The 18,665-nt window shown below is 43.5% G+C and overlaps 1 protein-coding gene across 5 annotated transcripts in view; it reads left to right on the forward strand.

Annotated features, from left to right (window-relative positions):
- The first annotated feature begins 13,025 nt into the window (after positions 1-13,025).
- SH2D4A (SH2 domain containing 4A) overlaps positions 13,026-18,665 on the forward strand; it is an 82,228-nt gene continuing 76,588 nt past the window's right edge. For 2 of the 5 annotated variants that reach the window (XM_023216850.1, XM_026453902.1), the window contains exon 1: positions 13,434-13,530. Coding sequence is in view for 1 of the 5 variants with exons in the window: in XM_023216851.1 (XP_023072619.1) it covers positions 13,234-13,279 (46 nt within the window). In the remaining 4 variants the exon portion in view is untranslated. Of the gene's footprint in view, positions 13,280-13,433; positions 13,531-18,665 lie in introns of those variants that run through there. The other 3 variants (XM_026453901.1, XM_023216851.1, XM_023216849.2) reach the window with 3 other exon arrangements.

Genomic DNA, 18,665 nt, shown 5'->3' on the forward strand with positions numbered 1-18,665 from the left:
GGTCAATGTCATCTTAAAATGTGGCACTCAAAATCAAACACAATTTTCCAAAGACAATCAGATGTAAGGAGAACATGGTAAAATAGCTAACCTTTATTTCTTATGAGTTGAAATTGACTCAGGCGAACTAAGAAAACAAGCTGACATCACTCTGAGTGTAGCCCCCTTTCTTCTCTTCATTCCCTTCAAATGTACTTGTGCCTGAACAAAAATTTTGTTATTGATGACAAGGAGAATTCTATGGCTAATAATGAGTATGATGATTGCCTTAGGCCATTCTTGCATTGCTATAAAGAAATACCTGAGACTGGTCAATTTATAAAGAAAAGTGATTTAATTGGCTCACAGTTCTGTCTGCAGGCCAGACAGGAAGCATGGCAAAAGCTTCTTCTGCTCGGCTTCTGGGGAGGCCTCAGGGAGCTTTTACATGTGGCAGAAGGTGAAGCAGCAATTTGCATGTCACATGATGAGATCAGTAGCAAGAGAGAGATGTTGGCGGTGGGAGGTACCACACATTTTCAAACAACCGGATCTCTTTGGAACCCAGGATTGTGAAGACAGCACCAAGCCATGAGGGATCACCTCCATGACCCAAACACCTCCCACCAGGCCCCACCTCCAACACTGGGTAAATTTCAATGTGAGATTGGAGGGGACAAATATTCAAACTATATCAATGATGATGTTGATCATGTTGAAACTCAAAGCAAACTGTGGGTAACAGGCCCCTCATGGAACTAGCATTAGCACTCAGGAGGTAGGTAATAAATACGGTTTTTTGTTTTGTTTTGTTTTCAACTTGAACCATATGTATATGTATATATATGTATATAAATATATGACTTATTCAGGGACCTGCTGTTCTAATGCCCAGGTTACTTCCTGCTTTAAATTTGGTAGCAGAAGCTAAGGGTGTTGATGTGGTTACCAAAGATGGCTAACCTATTCCCTCATAATGTCTTATGTACTGGGAAATTCTGACTCATAGAAAAGACACAGCAGAAAGAAGAACTTAAAAGTCTAGCTCCTACATGGCATTCCATTGTTGGTTGAATTATACCTTTAGGCTTGATGAAAAATAAAGTCAATAAAAAATGCTACTTTGAATTTACTTACAGTTCCAAGTTGAGGTTTGGTTTATGCAAACTGATAACTTTTTTCCTGGGGGAAAAAAAAAAAAAAAACCTAAATTATCAAGTATTGGACCATAGTCTTGCAGTCAGAATAGCAGTTAAAACAAGGTAAATAAAAGTTAATAATAAACAGGAGGCTACATAGTTTTGGGAACACAACTGGTTCAGTGCTACAAGATCAGGTTTGGGGCCATTTCCCTTTAGTGTCTCCACTAGTTAATTTAATGTTAGAAGTGATAAAAATGAAATTATTTCAAAATTATGAACTAACAAAGGATCACTCTCAGTATTGAGAAGTAGAGGAAATGCCAAATAATTAGAAACATGGAAAACTAAATGAAACATTAGATAGGAAGTCCTCAGATGTATAATTTAACATAAACAAAGATAACTGGAGATCAGGTATGCACTTTGTGCAAAGTTCACTAGAGTGATGCTTGAAAGACCTGAATTCTAGTCGTTAATGTCCCCTAAATTAGCCCGACAAGTCATGGCTTTCTTGGTCCTTAGTTTGTATATTTGTCAAATAAAGGGTTTGAGGGATTAAACCTAATAACTTGGCTCAAATATTCAAATAATTCCATGAAAAAAAAACAGGAAGAAAAGAAGGAAGGAAGGAAGGAAGGAAGGGTAGGGGGGAGAGAAAGGAAGAGAGGAAGAAAAGGAGTAAGAAAAAAGGAAGGAAAAAAGAAGGGAAAGAAGTGAGGGAGGAAGAGAGGAAGGGAATGATGAAGGAAAGAAGGAAGGAAGGAAGGAAGGGTGGGAGAGAGACAGAAAGAGGAAAGGAGGGAGTAAGGAAAGAAGGAAGGAAAAAACAAAGGAAGGAAGGAAGAGAGGAAGGGAATGAGGAAGGAAAGAAGGAAGGAAGGGAGAGAGGGTAGGAGGTAGAAAGGAAGACAGGAAGGAAGGCAGGAAGGAAAGAAGAGTAGAAGGAAAGAAAGGAAAGAAGGGAAGGAAGGAAAGGAATGAGGAAGGAAAGAAGGAAGGGGGAGAGAGGGTAGAAGTTAGAAAGGAAGAGAGGAAGGGAGGGAGGAAGGAAAGAAGGAAGGAAGAGAGGAAGGAAAGGAAGGAAAGGAGGAATAAAAGGAAGGAAAGAAGTAAGGGAAGGGAAGCGAGAGGGAGGGAGGAAGGGAGGGAAGGGAGGAGAAGAATAGACAGATCCCTGCAGAAAGCCCCACAGTAGTTTGTGTGATTTATGAGTTGTCCAGACACTCCATATCTGCAGGAAAAAAATCATCCCAGGACACAGGAGAGTAAAATCTTATAAAAATTGAGCATCCCAGGGCATGTTGTTCAAACGCTGGGGAGTTCTATATTAGACTGTGTGGCAGACTGTTATACCAACAGGCCTCAATAAATCACACCTTTCAGCATCTATGTCATTATATGGTCCTCTCCTAACTAACTCTAGACTTGGCCACATGGCTTGCCTCAGTCAAGAGGACCTTGGTACATGTGTTGCTTTGGGGCTTGTCCTCTTGAAATGCTGCCACTACAATGTGAAAATATGAAGAAGCCAGTCTGGACTCTTTGAGAATGAAAGACCACTTGCAGGGAATGGCCCAATAATTCCAGCCTGTCCCAGCTTCTAGCGCAGCTACAGGACTGAGCCCAGGCAAGACTAGCAGAATAACCACTCAGATGACCCACAGACTCATGAGAAATAGTGCAGTGTTACTATTTAAAGCTACTATGTTTTGAGTGTTTGTAATGCAGCAAACGATGACTTGTCCAAGTTGGAAAGATCAGGCAGACTACTAAAAACTTACAATTAAGAGAAAGTTCCCCAGATCCTAGAGCCTTAAAATTGTATGTGTTCAGCCTCATGCACAACCTCAACTGTCTCTGTGACTCTGTGACTGCCCCATGAATTTCTCCCATTCCCATAAGAAGGTATGTGAAGAAGGGGACTTTAAAATAAATTTTGTGATAACCATTTGAGTTTACCATTTATAAGGTGAAGAGGCCATAAAATATAGTGTCAGGACAACTTTTGGTGCACAGATTAGAGTTCCTTCCAGAACATTCTGTGTTTGGAGAGTTGAAGTGGAGGTTTCAGTCATAGACTCAAAGAAGTTGAGCACAAGCAGATAGATAAAATAGCCTTCTAATTGAGGCTCCATTTTCCTCCATTGGTCTCTCCCTATGCCAGCCTCTGTGATGTTTGACTCAATTGACCTCGGGATTTTCTAGGACCTCTGAGGCTATTCTGTGCTTGAGTAAGTGAGATGGCTGAGTTGGATAACAGCGGTCATAAGATTACATAAAAAATTTAGCAATAGCATTGATATAGGGTCGAGTAGGTTCGTAAGAGGCCCCTAATGTTTTGGAGGGAGATGGTTTCACCAGTCAACAAGGATATTAGAAATTCAGGCAAAAGAAGGAGACATAATTGCAGTTGGTCACAGGCCAGGTCACCTGTGTTTTGTCTTCAATGATTCCCGTAAGCCCAAATGACAAGATAATGCAGCGGCTGTTTGGTATTGTAGTAGAGTTCTCCACCATATTAACTTAAAGCATGGGAGCTGAAACTGATTCTGTGGTCTTCCTAGCACTGGCCATTGCTCACCATTCCTCACTAGTTTGGAAGCATTGCAGTTCTATTTATCGATCTATTTTGTATCCTTGTATGAGACTGCTCTTGTATGGCTACAAAGAAATACCTGAGACTGGGCAATTTATAACAAAAAGAAGTTTAATTGACTCAGCGTTCTGCGAGCTTTGCAGGAAGCATGGTGCCAACATTGCTTGGCTTCTAGGGAGGCCTCAGGGAGCCTTTTACTCATGGTGGAGGTGAAGTAGGACCTCGGGCACGTCACATGGCAGTGAAAGCAGGAGGAAGAGAGAGTGGGGTGATGGGGGAGGTGCCACGCACTTTTAAATGACCAGATCACGCAAGAATTCACTCACTATCATGAAGATAGCACGAAGTCATGAGGGATCCACTCCCATGATCCAAACCAGCCCCCCCACCTCCAGTATTGGGAATTACAATTCAACATAAAATTTGGGTGGGGACAAATATCTAAATTAATCAAATTTATTCCTCCTTTTTATTATGGTCACTGGAATTTAAGCCCTTGTTTTGAACTTGTTCACCTTGCCTTCAATCTCTCCTTGTTCAGATACTGCCAGATTAATCTTCCTAAAATACAGCACTCCCCTCTAAAAGCTCACCGACAGTCAATGAGAAAAGTGTATAATTTTGGTCCTGCATTCCTGGCTCCCTTCAGTCTAATCTTAAAGAATTCTACTGGTCCTATCATTCTTAAGTCCTCTTTATCACCCTAGAATCACAGTTCTCCATATAAGGCCATCTTTCTTACCTCCAAGCCTTTGCTCTTAGAATATCTTTGCCTGGAATGCCTTTGTGTCTCATTTCTGCTTGTCTCTGTCAGATTCCTCCTTGAAGACCCATCTGAAATACCACATCCTCCATGAAAACACTACTGATCCCTCCATGTTGATGTCATCTCTGTTCTTCTGAATGCCCACGACTTTGTCTCTGTGGCCTTTGTGGCACTTATACTTTCTACTCCTTTATTTAAAGCATTATAATTATTTTCATTCATGACATTTTGCCCTTTTAGATATTATGCTCGCTGCCATCAGGGGCTGTTTCCTTTCTTTTTCCCCCCGGCACTGACAGAGGGTTACTGCATGTTTGATGAACAAGCAGAAGCACTCATTCATTTTCCTTTCATGTTATCCATGGAAACTACACCCCGGTGTGTTCCAAGCATATCATGTGAGTAGGAAGATATGAAAAGCTAGAAGAGAAGAAATGTAGGAAGGGAAGGAAGAGGAGAGCCACGTGTGACTTTTTAACTCAAACATCCTAGAAGTAGCACCCTCAGTTCTGTCAATATTGTTTGCCCTAGGAAAAAAAAGGTTTTATTATAAAAACATGTAACTATTGGCCAGGCATGGTGGCTCATGTCCGTAATCCCAGTACTTTGGGAGGCCAAAGCGGGCAGATCCATTGAGCCTCAAGAGTTCCAGAGCAGCTTGGGCAACACGGCGAAACCCCGTCTCTACAAAAAGTACAAAAATTAGCTGGGCCTATTGGTACATGCCTGTGGTCCCAGCTACTTGGGAGGCTGAGGTGGGAGGATCATCTGAGCTTGGGAAATTAAGACTGCAGTGAGCCCAGGTTGTGCCACTGCACTCCAGCGGAGAAACAGGAGTGAGACTCTGTCTCAAACAAAACAAAACAAAACAAAACAAAACAAAACAAAACTCTCTCTCTCTATATATATATATATACATATATATACATATATATGTGTATGTATATATATTACTCTTAGGAAAGACTATGAAGAATTTAATAAAACATTTCATTCTAACTATAGTATTTGTTAAGTTGGATCAATATAAATTGAAAAGAAAATTCTTATGAACATTTTCAAACTACTCTAAAGCGTCAAGAGAATTCTACATTCTTTGATTTAGACACTCAGAAATTCATTTTTGTGCAGTCAGTCCTTCATTAGGCATGAGGGGAATATACAATAAATAAAATAAATACACCAGTCTTGGTCTAAATAACTTACAATCTAGTTGGGGAATCAAGAATAATGAAAGGACCGAATAATAATTCAAGATAGTATGTTACTAAAATTGTAAGATGAATCATGTAAACAGTAATCACTCTGCGTCAGAGTTCTAGAAATGCTATATTTCAACACAATGGTTACTCAAATCAGTATCACTCACATTTTAGGTATAAAAGATACATATATCACTGCATGTAATGTGTGATAACTTGAAAAATAATGAAACTTCAAGAGAAAATAAAAATAGGTAGGACACAGTGGCTCAGGCTGGCCACGGTGGCTCACGCATGTAATCCCAGCACTTTGGCAGGCGGATCACCTGGGGTCAGGAGTTTGAGACCAGCCTAGCCAATATAGTGAAACTGTATCTCTACCAAAAATACAAAAAGTAGCCGGGTATGGTGGCACACACCTGTAGTCCCAGCTACTTGGGAGGCTGAGGCATTAGAATTGCTTGAACCCAGGAGGCAAAAGTTGCAGTGAGCCAAGATTGTGCCACTGCACATCAGCCTGGGCGACAGAGTGAGACTCAGTTCCAAAAAAAAAGAAAAACAAATAAAATAAAATAAAAGCATATGATTCTGTGACAGGATAATAACCTGATCTCCATGAAATCACCTCCTCCTTTTATACAGAATAGCATCTCATCTCAGAACACTCAAGCTACAGGAACCATGCCTGAAGTTAAGGTATTCTATGGAACATATTGATAGCTATTAAGTTACAAAGCCACTTAGGCTTAATTTCCAAAAATGAGCTTACTCAAGTTAATCAGGAAGGCTCTGGCTCTCTCTGGGCTAACCCAAATTTAGATGCATTCATTTGTTCAACAAACATATATTAAGTACTTACTGTATACCAAGCACCGAGCTAGGCTCTGGGAACAGAAACATAATGAGGTTAAGTTCCAGTCTTCCTGATACATGCAATGTAACTGGGGAGATGAGAGTGTGCTGGGGACAGCATGGTATAGCAGAAAGAGCCTTGGACTGCACGTCAGAGGTCTTGAGTCCCAACCTTGGTTCCCTCGCTGCCCAAGTTACTATGTAAACCTAGGCAAGTCACTAATATTCCCTGTACCAAAGTGTCCTTGTGTGTCAATTGATGATAACAAGGGCCCACCTCACCAAACATATTATGAGGACAGAAGGAAGTAATAGCCTGAAAGTTCTTTGCAAAGTTAATCTGCACAGATTTATGGTGTCATTATCATTTATAGCTCACTCAGAGGACCAGAAACAGTATCGGAGCATTAAGTGTCATCTAAATCTTTAGTGACATGTTTCTTCCTTGGAATCTAACGAGGAAACACTGACTTAAAAAAAAAAAAAAGTAAGATTGAAGTCTTTTGTTCCTGGGCATTTAGTGAGACTCTTTATTCAAACAATTTGAAAACGCTGCTTGCCATGCCACACAGCAAAACTATCAATGAAATTCATGCTTTTAAGTTCAGTATTGGGCAGGAATTCTTTCACTAAAGACTCTCAAGGTAATTTCTGAAGCCCAGAGGCATTCTTCCTTTCTCTCTTGTGTGAACCATTTCTCCATTAAAAAGAAGTGTGGATTTGAGACTCCACAGGAACGTACCAAAGTGAGGCTCACTTATAAAATCAACTATATTACACATTTCTTTTTTTATATTCTCCATTCTTTTTATCCTACTGGTATTGATTCCTCTGTCTCTTCTCATTTTCTTCTTCCTTTTTTCTTTATGTTTCTTCTCTGGGTCAGAATTTGATCTAAAAAAACCACTTGGAATTGTTTGGTTGTTCCATCAATACCTTCTTACTGTATTTAAGATGAGTCACACACTGGGTGCGGTGGCTCATACCAGTAATCCAGTACTCTGGGAGGCTGAGGTAGGAGGATCTCTTGAGGCCAGGAGTTCAAGACTAGGCTGGCCAACATGGCAAAACCCCATCTGTGCAAAAAATAAAAGATTAGCCAGGCCTGGTGGCACATGCCTGTGGTCCTAGCTACTTGGGAGGAACCCTTGAGCCTGGGAGGTTGAGGCTACAGTGAGCAGTTATCAAGCCACTGCACTCCAGCCTGGGCAATAGAGTAAAACCCTGTCTTTAAAAAAAAAAAAAAAAAAAAAAGAAGAGGAGTTGCTTTGTTTAGGCTCAAAAGCTTGTGTGTGACTTGCAGGTCTTCAACTCTGAGCCAGAACTGAGAGTAGAAACTGGAGCTGAGTCCTGTACACCAGCTGGCCACGAACCAGTGCAGCCTTGGAGGTAGCTCCCATCTGCTCTCCATCAGGAGACATAGGTGCTGCCTGTTAGGGGAGAGATCTGATGGTGGCTTGCTTCGCTTTCATTCCCGAATTCAGTAAGGTAAATGAGCTAGTTAACTGAATGTAGTATAGTAACTATGTAAAGATTATGCATCAGAAAGTCTTTCTTTTGATTCTGTATGCTGCTGACTAGTTCTGTGATGTTTAAATTTGTGAATGTGGCTATATAATTTCTATGAATCTAGAACTCTCTCTTCAAAGGGTTCAGGGAGCTACTCTCATATTTCTCTATTTGTATAGAATCATCATTCACCTATGGGCCATGCCCTTCCACTAGAAACTATACTGGGGGTTGTACACATTTAATTATCCTTAAAATACCAACATGCCAGTCAAAACCACTTTCAAACTTAAACAATGGCACTTATCAAAGAGGCCATAAGCTGGCTCTTATTCAAGCATACGCTTAGGGGAAGAGGCAAAGTGTCTTACTTTACCCAAGGGCAGAATGAACTTCAACTTCCAGTTAGAGAAATCTGGAGGACACTTGGAGCCATGCATGGGGTATGTGTGGGAGTGGGCGAGACTTTGGTGCCAAAGGGGGAAATGCCTTCCTCAACTAAAGGGCCAGAGGGAATGTTGGGGGTTTCAAAACCAGGAAGAAGTGAAATGAAGGAAAGAAGCAAAACTAACGTATGTTGGGCCTCCAATAATAAGCCAGACACTGTCATCTTATGCATCTCATTTCATTCCCATCCTATTAAATGACAGGCTGTGTTTGGTGGAAAGTCCATCTCAGACTAACTTTAGGAATTCACTCAAAGACCAGAACCAAGAAGATGACTATCTAGTCTTATGTATGTTTCAGTAAAGTCCAGGAAGTGCCATTACTACTTTTTCAACATTTCTCATAGCCAGATAGCTTTATTTCCATATATTTTAGTGGCTCTCAACCTTGGCCACACATTAGTATCCCCTTGGATGCTTTGAAAAAATGCTGATATCTGCACTCCATCCCATCCCAATCAAATAACTCCTTGGAGGAGTGGACAAAGAGGCGAATGTTACAAAGAAAATCTCCCTGGATTATTTTAATATGTACTTGAGAACCGCTGTACTCATTTGCAGAAAATTCCTTATAAAACTAAAAGGGATTTGTGCACTTTTTGCAAAGATTTCATGTAAGAGAGAAGCTAGGAAATGGAAACCCATTTCTGAATCTGGTCCAAGAAAGAGATGAGATTTGATTTTATGAGTCTAGTAGACCTTCTCAAAACTGCCTGGGAAGATCCAAGGAACACCAGAAGATTAGAAAAAGTTTGCTTCTGCTCTTTCTCAGAGCTCTGACCCATCAAAAAGCACTGGTTACCATAGGCCACTGCAGATGTCCCATATCATTTGGATAGTGACTGTCCAATTTCACCTGTAAGTTTTAAGTCAGCAGTTCTCTGAGCCACGGGCTGCTTGTCACTGTATTACAGAAATGTGAGAAACTGCTGGGCATGGTGACTCACACCTGTAATCCCTGCACTTTGGGAGGCTGAGGTGGGCGGATCACGAGGTCAGGAGATCAAGACCAGCCTGACCAACATGGAGAAATCCCGTCTCTACTAAAAATACAAAAAAATTAGCCAGGCCTAGTGGCACGCGCCTGTAGTCCCAGCTACTCGGGAGACTGAGGCAGGAGAATCACTCGAATCCAGTAGGTGGAGGTTGCAGTGAGCCGGGATTGTGCTACCACACTCCAGCCTGGTGACAGAACGAGACTCCGTCTAAAATAAATAAATAAATAAATAAATATGAAACCAGAAATGTCTAATTAGCAACTCAGAGTGTGGATTTTAAAGAAAGAACTCCATAAAGTAACTCTTGGAAAAACATTAAAAATCACAGTAATGTAATTGATTCAAAGATGAATGTAAAGACCAATAATTTATTTTGGTGTTTATGAAGATGAAGAAATAAAGGCCCATACAGAACCATACACAAATGAAAATAGTTCAAAATCAAATCTAACTGTTCACAGAGACCTGAAAACATAGCAGACCCTCAATATATTTTTAATGATTGATGAACTGATTGAGATTTATTTTGAGATTTGATCAGTTTTTAGTAGAGTTTAAATGTTTTTGTATTTTTCTTTCAGATGTACATTACATTCATTGCGGAACAAGTAAATAACTGCTTTAACAGTTAAAAAGTGGTTGAGGTTTCTGATGCTGATCATAAAATATGACAGGAAAAATATTCTATTTTATAAAGAAAACACATGAAGTTAATTTTCATTGTCTGTAGAACTTAAAGATTAATCTTTAACTTAGAAAAAGTGCAAAGTGGATTATCCTGTCTTTCTGGCAACAATAGGGCTGGCAGTGTTACACAGCTCTGGGGGCGCCTTACACATAGTGATATCCCGCTTGTCCTCTGCCCACCCATAGTGGTACAAGTGCCATGCTATGCCATTTTACTTGACAGTCCTGGGCAGCAGGGCTCCTAAGCAACATTCTAAAACGAAGGCCAAGGAACACATCCATTAAAATGTAGGCTATTTGCTTCATGGTATTCATTACTATGAATAAATGACAAATTAAAAATATTAGTAACTGATAAATAGATATTCAGCTTTTCTCTTTGAGTTCTGGCAGTGAACGCTGCACCAGGGCATTCCTGAACACATGTGTTGGTGCCACCATGTTCCATGTCTGTGAGTAGTGAGTAGTTAGCCCCTGTCAGCAGTCCTCCCCGCATTCCTCCCTATGACACATCCTACATCATGGCGGGCGGAAATGTTTTCTTCTGAGAGTACTGGCCCAAAGCGGGGGAAAAAGTAACTGATGGTCCCACAAGTAATAGGCCACCCAATTCTTTTTAGAGCATTATAAAACATTCTTGGCTGGGTGCATTATAAAACATTACAGGCTCATGCATGTAATCCAGCATTTTGCGGGGACCAAGGTGGGCAGATCACTTGAGGTAAGGAGTTTGAGATGAGCCTGGCCAACATGGTGAAATCTTGTCTCTACTGGAAAAAAAAAAAAAAAATTAGCCAGGAGTGGTGGCAGGCACCTATAATCCTAGCTACTCAGGAGGCTGAGGCAGGAGAATCACTTGAACCCAGGAGGCGGAGGTTGCAGTGAGCTAAGATCACATCACTGCACTCTAAGCCTGGGCAAAAAGAGTGAAACTCCATCTCGAAAAAAAAAAAAAAAAAAAAAAAAAAATTCATATTGTCTACTTTTGAAATTAAGGGAAAAACATCTACCTTTTCTCTTCCAGACCATGCCAATTAAAAGAGGAAATTCCAGGAGTGAGGAGAAAGGGAACACAAAGAGAATGTGGTAGAGGTGAGGGGAGACCAAGTCAAGAGGATCGAGAAGAAACTATAGAAATAAGAGAAGAAGAGGTCATGGCAAATACAGGAAAGAGGCATGAGACAAGAAGGATGGAAAGGAGCAGAGAGAAAAGGGAAGAGTGTGGGTTCTGAGTTCATTGTGCTATTTATATACAGTGTGTGTTCCTTTGGGCTGTTAACATTCTTTCAAGACAGAAGCTGCAAGGTGTTTCCTTACCTAATCTCTGAAGTGGCATACCATCATCACTTCTGCCGGGTTCCATTGGTCAAGCAAACCAACCTTTACAAAGTGGCGGGGAGCTATGCAAGGGTGTGAATACCAGGAAGACAGGATCCCTGGGAATGACTTGGAACGTAGGTGGCATGGTGGGCAGAACCCATAGGTTGAGATGGCAGGAACCTGGAATTATAGTACCTTAATGTGATATGAACTGATCTGAGCAAATGTGTTTGAACACTCACCACATGCCAAGAGCTGTTCTAATCCTTTTTTTGCATGTGGTATCTCATTTAACCCTCTTAACAACTTACAGAGGCAGAGGCTCTATCCAGAGGAAGAAATGGAGGTACAGAGGTTAGCAGCACAGTGACAGAGCTATTATAAGGAACGACTTGTCAGGACCTGGAGAGAGACTGGGTATGAGAAAGGTAACTGGCTGTCACAGTGTCCTGTGGGATTTTTCCAGATAAACCACCCTGTATAGTTAACCGATCCATCCATGCAGGGCTAGGATTCATTTTGACCTCGCCATAGTAGCTTTCCAGGGGCCAATCCCACTCCAGCCTAAAGCACCCCATAGGCTATCATTTAAACTGCAGTAGCAACTAACCCTTAGACCAGAAATTCCTCCCTGATGGGATCCCTGGAATGGTTCCTAAATAGCTGGGTCTTGTTTCCGGATAATGCCGCCTACCCCGAGGCTTGATGTGACTCTGCATAGCTTCTGCAGTTTGTAAAGGCGGGGAATGACGTTTTATGTTTGAACCCAGCAGCTCAGGCTCCTGAAGAGGTCAGGTAGTCTGTGGAGAGGACTACTGGTGTTTACTGTTTATTACATTTCTCCCAACACATAAAATCTGGGGTTTACCAAAGCAGGCGGTTTTCTTCCACATACTCCTCTAGGATGGAAAATGCCCTCCCGTGGAAATGCCTTTCCACTCTGCTTCTGCTGAATTTTCCTCCAAGATTTCCTCTAACTGTGGACTGCCAGCTCCTCCCTGACGTCTCCAGGCCCCAATCCAACCTGTTCTTGTTGCAATCCACAAGACTCCTTTCAGCATCTTAACTTTTCCCCCAGTTTTCTTTCATTTTCTCCCGGTCTGTGTTGACTGCGGTCTCCTTCCCAGCCTTTTCCGTCCTTCATCTTGTCCTACAAAGCCACACCTGTACCGACAAGTGCCAAAGAGTTTGATCATTTACTTAATGTCAACAAAAGAAAGAAAGGAAAAAAAAAGCTCTAGAGCCGCCTTGGCCTGCGGCACCCAAGCCGAGTGAACAAGTGGGGCCTGCGCACCCATCTACCCTCCACCTCGCATGGAATCCCGAGCTCCGAAACGTGGAAAGGCCCAGACCTGCTCATTTAATTTAAGTCCTGCAGTCCCCAAGAGATCATAGACTGCAGATCCCAGTCCCACGAACTAAGGAGAGGAGAGGAGCAAGGCTACCCCGGACTACCGCAGCTCGGGGACAGCGCGCAGACCAGGCGGCCCGAGATGCGCAGGCCACGCAGCCTCGCCGACGATTGTCCCTGGAGAGCCTCCAGGCGCCCGGGTGGGGCCGCGATCGCGCCCCGCCAGTCACCCCGGCATGTGGGCGCGGCGGGGCGGCGCGGGCGGGCCGGCTGCAGGAACTGTTTGGCGTCCGGGTCAGAGTATTTGCTCAGCCTGCCCGCGCCGCTTGGGACGCGTCTGCCTTTCCCTCCCTCCCTTCCCCGACGGCTTCTGGCGGCCAAGTGGATGTGGCGGGTGATCGAGCCACCCTGCCCAGGGGCGCCCAGCACTGGTAGGTGCTGGGGTTGGGGAGAGGCTTTGGCGAGAGTGTGTGCATGGAGTGGGAGTAGGGGGAAGGGAATTTCCTCGGGGGCTGCAGGGGTGCATGGGAGGCGCAGGGGCCAGAGCCGGCGGGCGGAAGCCTCACCCCCGCCTCCACCCCTTCGCGGCGCCCGGGGCGGGCTCAGGTGCGGGGTTGGGCGGCGAGAGCGGCTGCGGCGGGTATCCGGTGTCCGGTGTCCGGTGACTGGAGCCGCTGGCTAGGTGAGCGGCGGTCCCCGGGGTCTGGGGGCTTGCAAGGGGTGGCGGGGGGATCTTCGAGGGAGAGGGTCTGCCGGAGCTGAGGACCTTCGGGGTAGTTCTGGGATCCGGCGGGGACACGCGGCGCATGCTTCCACCCGGGGGGAGTGCAGGCTCCGAGAGGGTCCGGGCTGGCCTGGAGTTTCTAGACTCCTAGCAGGAGCACGTCCTCGACCTGCGCCTGGAGATCTTCCAAGAGGGAAGTCCCGGGAAACGGTGGCAGCTGGCGCAGCACCCCGGCTGCGCCTTCCCCGCGCGCCGGCACCGAGAGGCGCCCCCAAGTGGGGTCAGGGCGCGCGCGGAGGCCCGTGCAGAGCCGCCTCCCTGGGGCTGCAGCGGCGGGGCTGGCCCAGACCCAGACCGGGTGCCCAGTGGTCTCAACCAAGCGGCGCCCCTGCCCGCTCCTGGACTCGGGGGTTACGCGGGCACCTGAAGGAGCTACAGTTTGTAGGTTTTCTGAGTTGTCTTTCCCTTCCCAGGGAGCTTAGAGAAACAGCAAGCGTGGCACCTCCCCCTTTCAAACAGATGCTCCTCATCGCCCAAAAGGCTTTTATTTGATTGCTGGTTTAACAGAAACAACGGCTTGGGTACCATTATTTTAAAATAGTGAATAAATAAGTGGAAAGCATACAGGGGCATAGATTTGGCATATGAGTGGAATTTTCTATGTATACGAAGTCTGTGTGTACAGTAACCTCAAATTTCTGAAGAATGGTATATATATTTACAAAACTTGCCAAATTGCTGTCATCTCTGGTAATGTGTTTCATCCTCAAAAGCAGCTCTGTGTGCTGGTAGATGAATAAGATAAAGTTTGAATAAGAAAACAAAGCTGGACCACAGAGCTGGCTGTTTTAAAAGAATTAGAATTCAAGCTGTATTGTTAATGTTATAGTTACACTGTCCATACCACGATACTTTTATTTTTTATTTTATTAGGTGAGTGCAAAAGTAGTTGTGGTTTTTACGGCAAAAACCGCAGTTATTTATTTATTTATTTTGGCCATAAAAAAACACTAACTTTTACACCGACCTAATGTTTTTCATTTTTGAGGCAGGGTCTCCTTCTGTCACCCAGGCTGTAGTGCAGTGGTGCGATCTTGGCCCACTGCAGCCTCAAACTCCCCAGCTCAAGTGATCCTCCCACCTCAGCCTCCCAGGTAGGTGGGACTATAGGTGTGGGCCACCACACCTGGCTAATTTTTATATTTTGTGTAGATATGGAGTTTTGCCATGTTGCCCAAGCTGGTCTCGAACTCCTGAGCTCAAGCAATCCACCCGCATCCACTTCCCAAAGTGTTGGGATTACATTTTGAACCACTGTGCCTGGCCTACTATTTTTATGATTTAGGCTGTATCTTAGGCCTTTTAAATTTTTTATTTTGTTTAGGTGTCAGAGTTATCCAAAAGACAGTTGTATTGTAGAGCAGTGTGAAGGTGTAAGAATCAGGTCAAATCTATGGTATCATGGAAAACAACAGATTCTCTGATCCTTTAGCAATTGGCGTTCAGAATAAATTGCAGGTGTGGGCTTTCTCTTATCATTTCTCTCTTTTAAGAAAGGTTCTGTGTTAGCTGAGCTATTCCTTTGTTGGATCTTGAATAACTGGAGGTTTGCTGCCCTTGATACGGTATGGGAAAGTCCTGTGCTTTTGAATCCGTATCAGCAATGATTATGTGTCCTCGTCAGGGAGTGAAAGTGGGAAAACCCTGGTTAGTTAATTTCCTTATTTCTATTTCTTCTGCAGTGGCTCCACCAGTCTTCTTCACTTCACAGTAGATTATGTCACATACCCACACGTTAGGAGTCACAGACTGAACCAGCCCTCATTTCACAGATGAGGAAACTGAGTCCCGAGGAGGCGAGGTGACAGCCACACTGCTCATTAGAGGCGGAGCTGGGAGTTGAGGCTGGAGTGCCTCTGGGTGTCTTGGGTGCACTATGCTGAGCTTGAGTTGGAGTCTGAGGAAGCCTTGGGGTGGGGGTTAGGGGATGGGAGTTGGGGGTGAGGGGACAGGTGATTTACACCAGTACCATTCAGCAGCCGCAGAATGGTCACATCTTCAACGACCTGACCACAGATGGTTGTTGTCTGGGCCTCCCAAGTATTCTCCGAGGCACAAGGAAACCAGTGTCTTTCCTTCAAGATAAACTAGTTAATTTTAATGTTAGAAATCCACGTTTGCTATAAAAAGCAAAACAAAACAACATAAAAATGGAAACAATATGAGCATTTCATCACAGAGGTGCCGTGAACCTCCTTGCACATGCTCTGCTGTTTGCACTGTTCTTCGTGTTTATTTGGAAGGGGAAATTGTGGAGACGAAGTGGATGACTAAGTGCAAGGGGAAATGGAGGGGACTAGGTGTCTGGTGAATACGTGGGTAAACAATGTCCACACCTAGGCCAGTGGGGCAGTTGGTTCTTTTCTGTACTTCCTGGCTGGGGTGTGTTCACCTGGCGTCCCCTAAACTTAGCTACAGTGGACCAGGATGAGGCTTCTGCCCTCTGTCAAGCACCATCAGTTCAGCATTTCTGTTGCTGCAGGAATTTGCTGACTTCCATTCTGAAATTTCATACATGGCACCACATCCTGCTGTTCTGATTCTGGGCACACAAATAAACTCACAAAAAGGCCTCTGTGCTGTGGATTACAGTGAAGCTGACTTAGAGCTGGACTGCCCGGCTCTGCCGCTTACCAGCTGCTGACCTGTGCTCTGTCTTCCTAATCTGTGAAATGAGCGTAGTGATGGGCTGGACTCGAAGGGTTGTTATGAAGATTAAGCGAGTTAACACAGGTAAAGTGCTTAATTAAGATGGTGCCTGGTACAAGAAGTGTGAGCTGTGTTATCAGGAATATGCAGGGCGGGGGAGACAGTAGGAATGTGACTTTGGCTCTTTAAGGGTTTTAGATTTTAGGCTCTACCCACGCATTGAACAGGACTCACCGCATTCAAAATGGGGAACAGAGCAGAAGTCTCAACCCTAACTGAACTGTTCATTTTCTGCCATGTGTGATTTCTGCGAAAACCAACCACAGAACATAAAGACATTTACTGGAATGTCAAGGAGTCATTCCGTGTCGTTTCTTATCACTTTATCTTGGAGCTTGTGGATTTCATTGGCTCTACCCTTTCAGAAGCTGCTAGAAACAAAAAGTCAAGAAATCATTACAAGACATCCATTTTTTTTTTACTGTTCAAGCCTTTAAGGGTATCTCCATGCAAAATACAAAGTTAGCAAGGGGACCTAGGAGGGGGCGTGACATTACTTTTAGTCCTTTAAAAGTTTTCTCTTAATATTTGGTTCCATTTGAATTCCGGTAGTTGAATGCTGCCGAGATGATAGATTGCAGTCAGTAGGGATAGGTGTATTTTCATCAGGGGCCTGGCTTCGAAATGAACAGTCAGCAAATCTGAGTGCCGCACATGCACACCACTCTGTGGTAGCCTAGCTATTGAGCGTGCTCGTCTCAAAAGACAGATGTACGTCAAGGAACAATTTTGCAAGGAAGAGGAGGAAGACAGGAAGCTGAAGGAGGCCCCCAGGTGGTGAGAGGAGCATTACAAATCTAGCTGTATCAATGGTAAACGAAGAGAAACCAACACCACAATGGCCGTAATATAGCTAAGTGACTTGTCTAAAGTTTAAGAGTGTTTGAACATAGTATGGAGAAACAAGATATTTGAGAGCACATGGCAAGGTGGTAAGATTATTGAGGTGTTTCTGTAAAGAACAAATTATTGGTCAATTTCTTTTTTTTTCTTTTTTTAAGATGGAGTCTTTCTCTGTCACCCAGGCTGGAATGCAGTGGCGCGATCTTGGCTCACTGCAATCTCCGCCTCCCGGGTTCAAGCGATCTCCTGTCTCAGCCTCCCTAGTAGCTGGGATTACAGGCACCCACCACCACACCTGGCTAATTTCTGTATTTTTTTTTTTTTTTTTAGTAGAAGTGGGGTTTTACTATGTTGGTCAGACTGGTCTCGAACTCCTGACCTCATGATCCACCCACCTCGGCCTTCTAAAGTGCTGGGATTACAGGTGTGAGCCACCATGCCTAGTCTGTTGGTCAGTTTCTTAGGACACATGTGATTCTGAAAAGTTGTAGTAAGTTTTTTTCTTACATCTTATTACATCGAATCCAAAGTCTTGTTTTCCAGAATAGAAATATTTACATAGTTTCCTTCTGATTACAAAAGTATGATGGTTTATGAGACTTAGAAATTGTTCAAAAATGGAGAGAAAAAGTATGACAGTGTGGTGATATTTTTAAGCCAACCAAATAGAAATGTGGAAAGTAGAATGAAACCTCAGTGGGATTTCCAACCCCAGGAGAACCTCTAGGAGGCCACTGTGCACGCTCGATTTATGGTTTCTCTTTCAAGGAGCCATGCAGTCAACTCATATAAATCAAGGATCCTTTGTTATGAACCTAATGACCTCTTCATCCTGCTAGTTTATCTGGTCTGTCCATTTAGATTTTATTAAACTGGGTTATCTGGAAAAAGCACACCTAAAACTCGGTGACCTTCCAGAATGTAGACGGATGTTCTCTCTTGCTCCTGCCCTGATTTTCATGGCTCGAGTAGGTTGCCTGGAAATTACATTATCCTTTTGTGAAGAGGAAAGTACATAATTATGTTTATTTAATGCTACTTTTTAGGGAAATTGCAGAAATTGCATGGTGGTCTAGTTTTTATGTCTTCCTTTTTCTTCCTTGAACATGGCTCTATTTTGGTTTGGTTTGGGGTGAGTTACTCTGTGACATCTCAAAAATGGTATTTTCTTTTGAAATAGGTACTTTGCAGAGAGCCTTTTAATTTCTTCCTATGGCCTTTTTTTTCCTTTCTTTTTTCAGCCACACAGTTGGTGGTTTGTTAGGCTCTGGGGTAATAATGTGTTTGCTTAATTGGGAGCAGGACAAACCTCTGTGAACTTTTTTTGTTTCCTTGAGATTGACCTGTATAAAGTTAGGGTTTGTTTTCTTTTTGTTGACAAAGTATCTTTAGAAATTATAGGATAGAAGTTACACAAACTCTTAAGAAAGTGTGCCTCAGGTTTTCTTCTTCTGTTTTCTCCCTGAAATGAGAAAACATTT

This window comes from Piliocolobus tephrosceles, chromosome 7 (genome assembly GCF_002776525.5).
Source record: "Piliocolobus tephrosceles isolate RC106 chromosome 7, ASM277652v3, whole genome shotgun sequence".
NCBI lineage: Eukaryota > Metazoa > Chordata > Mammalia > Primates > Cercopithecidae > Piliocolobus > Piliocolobus tephrosceles.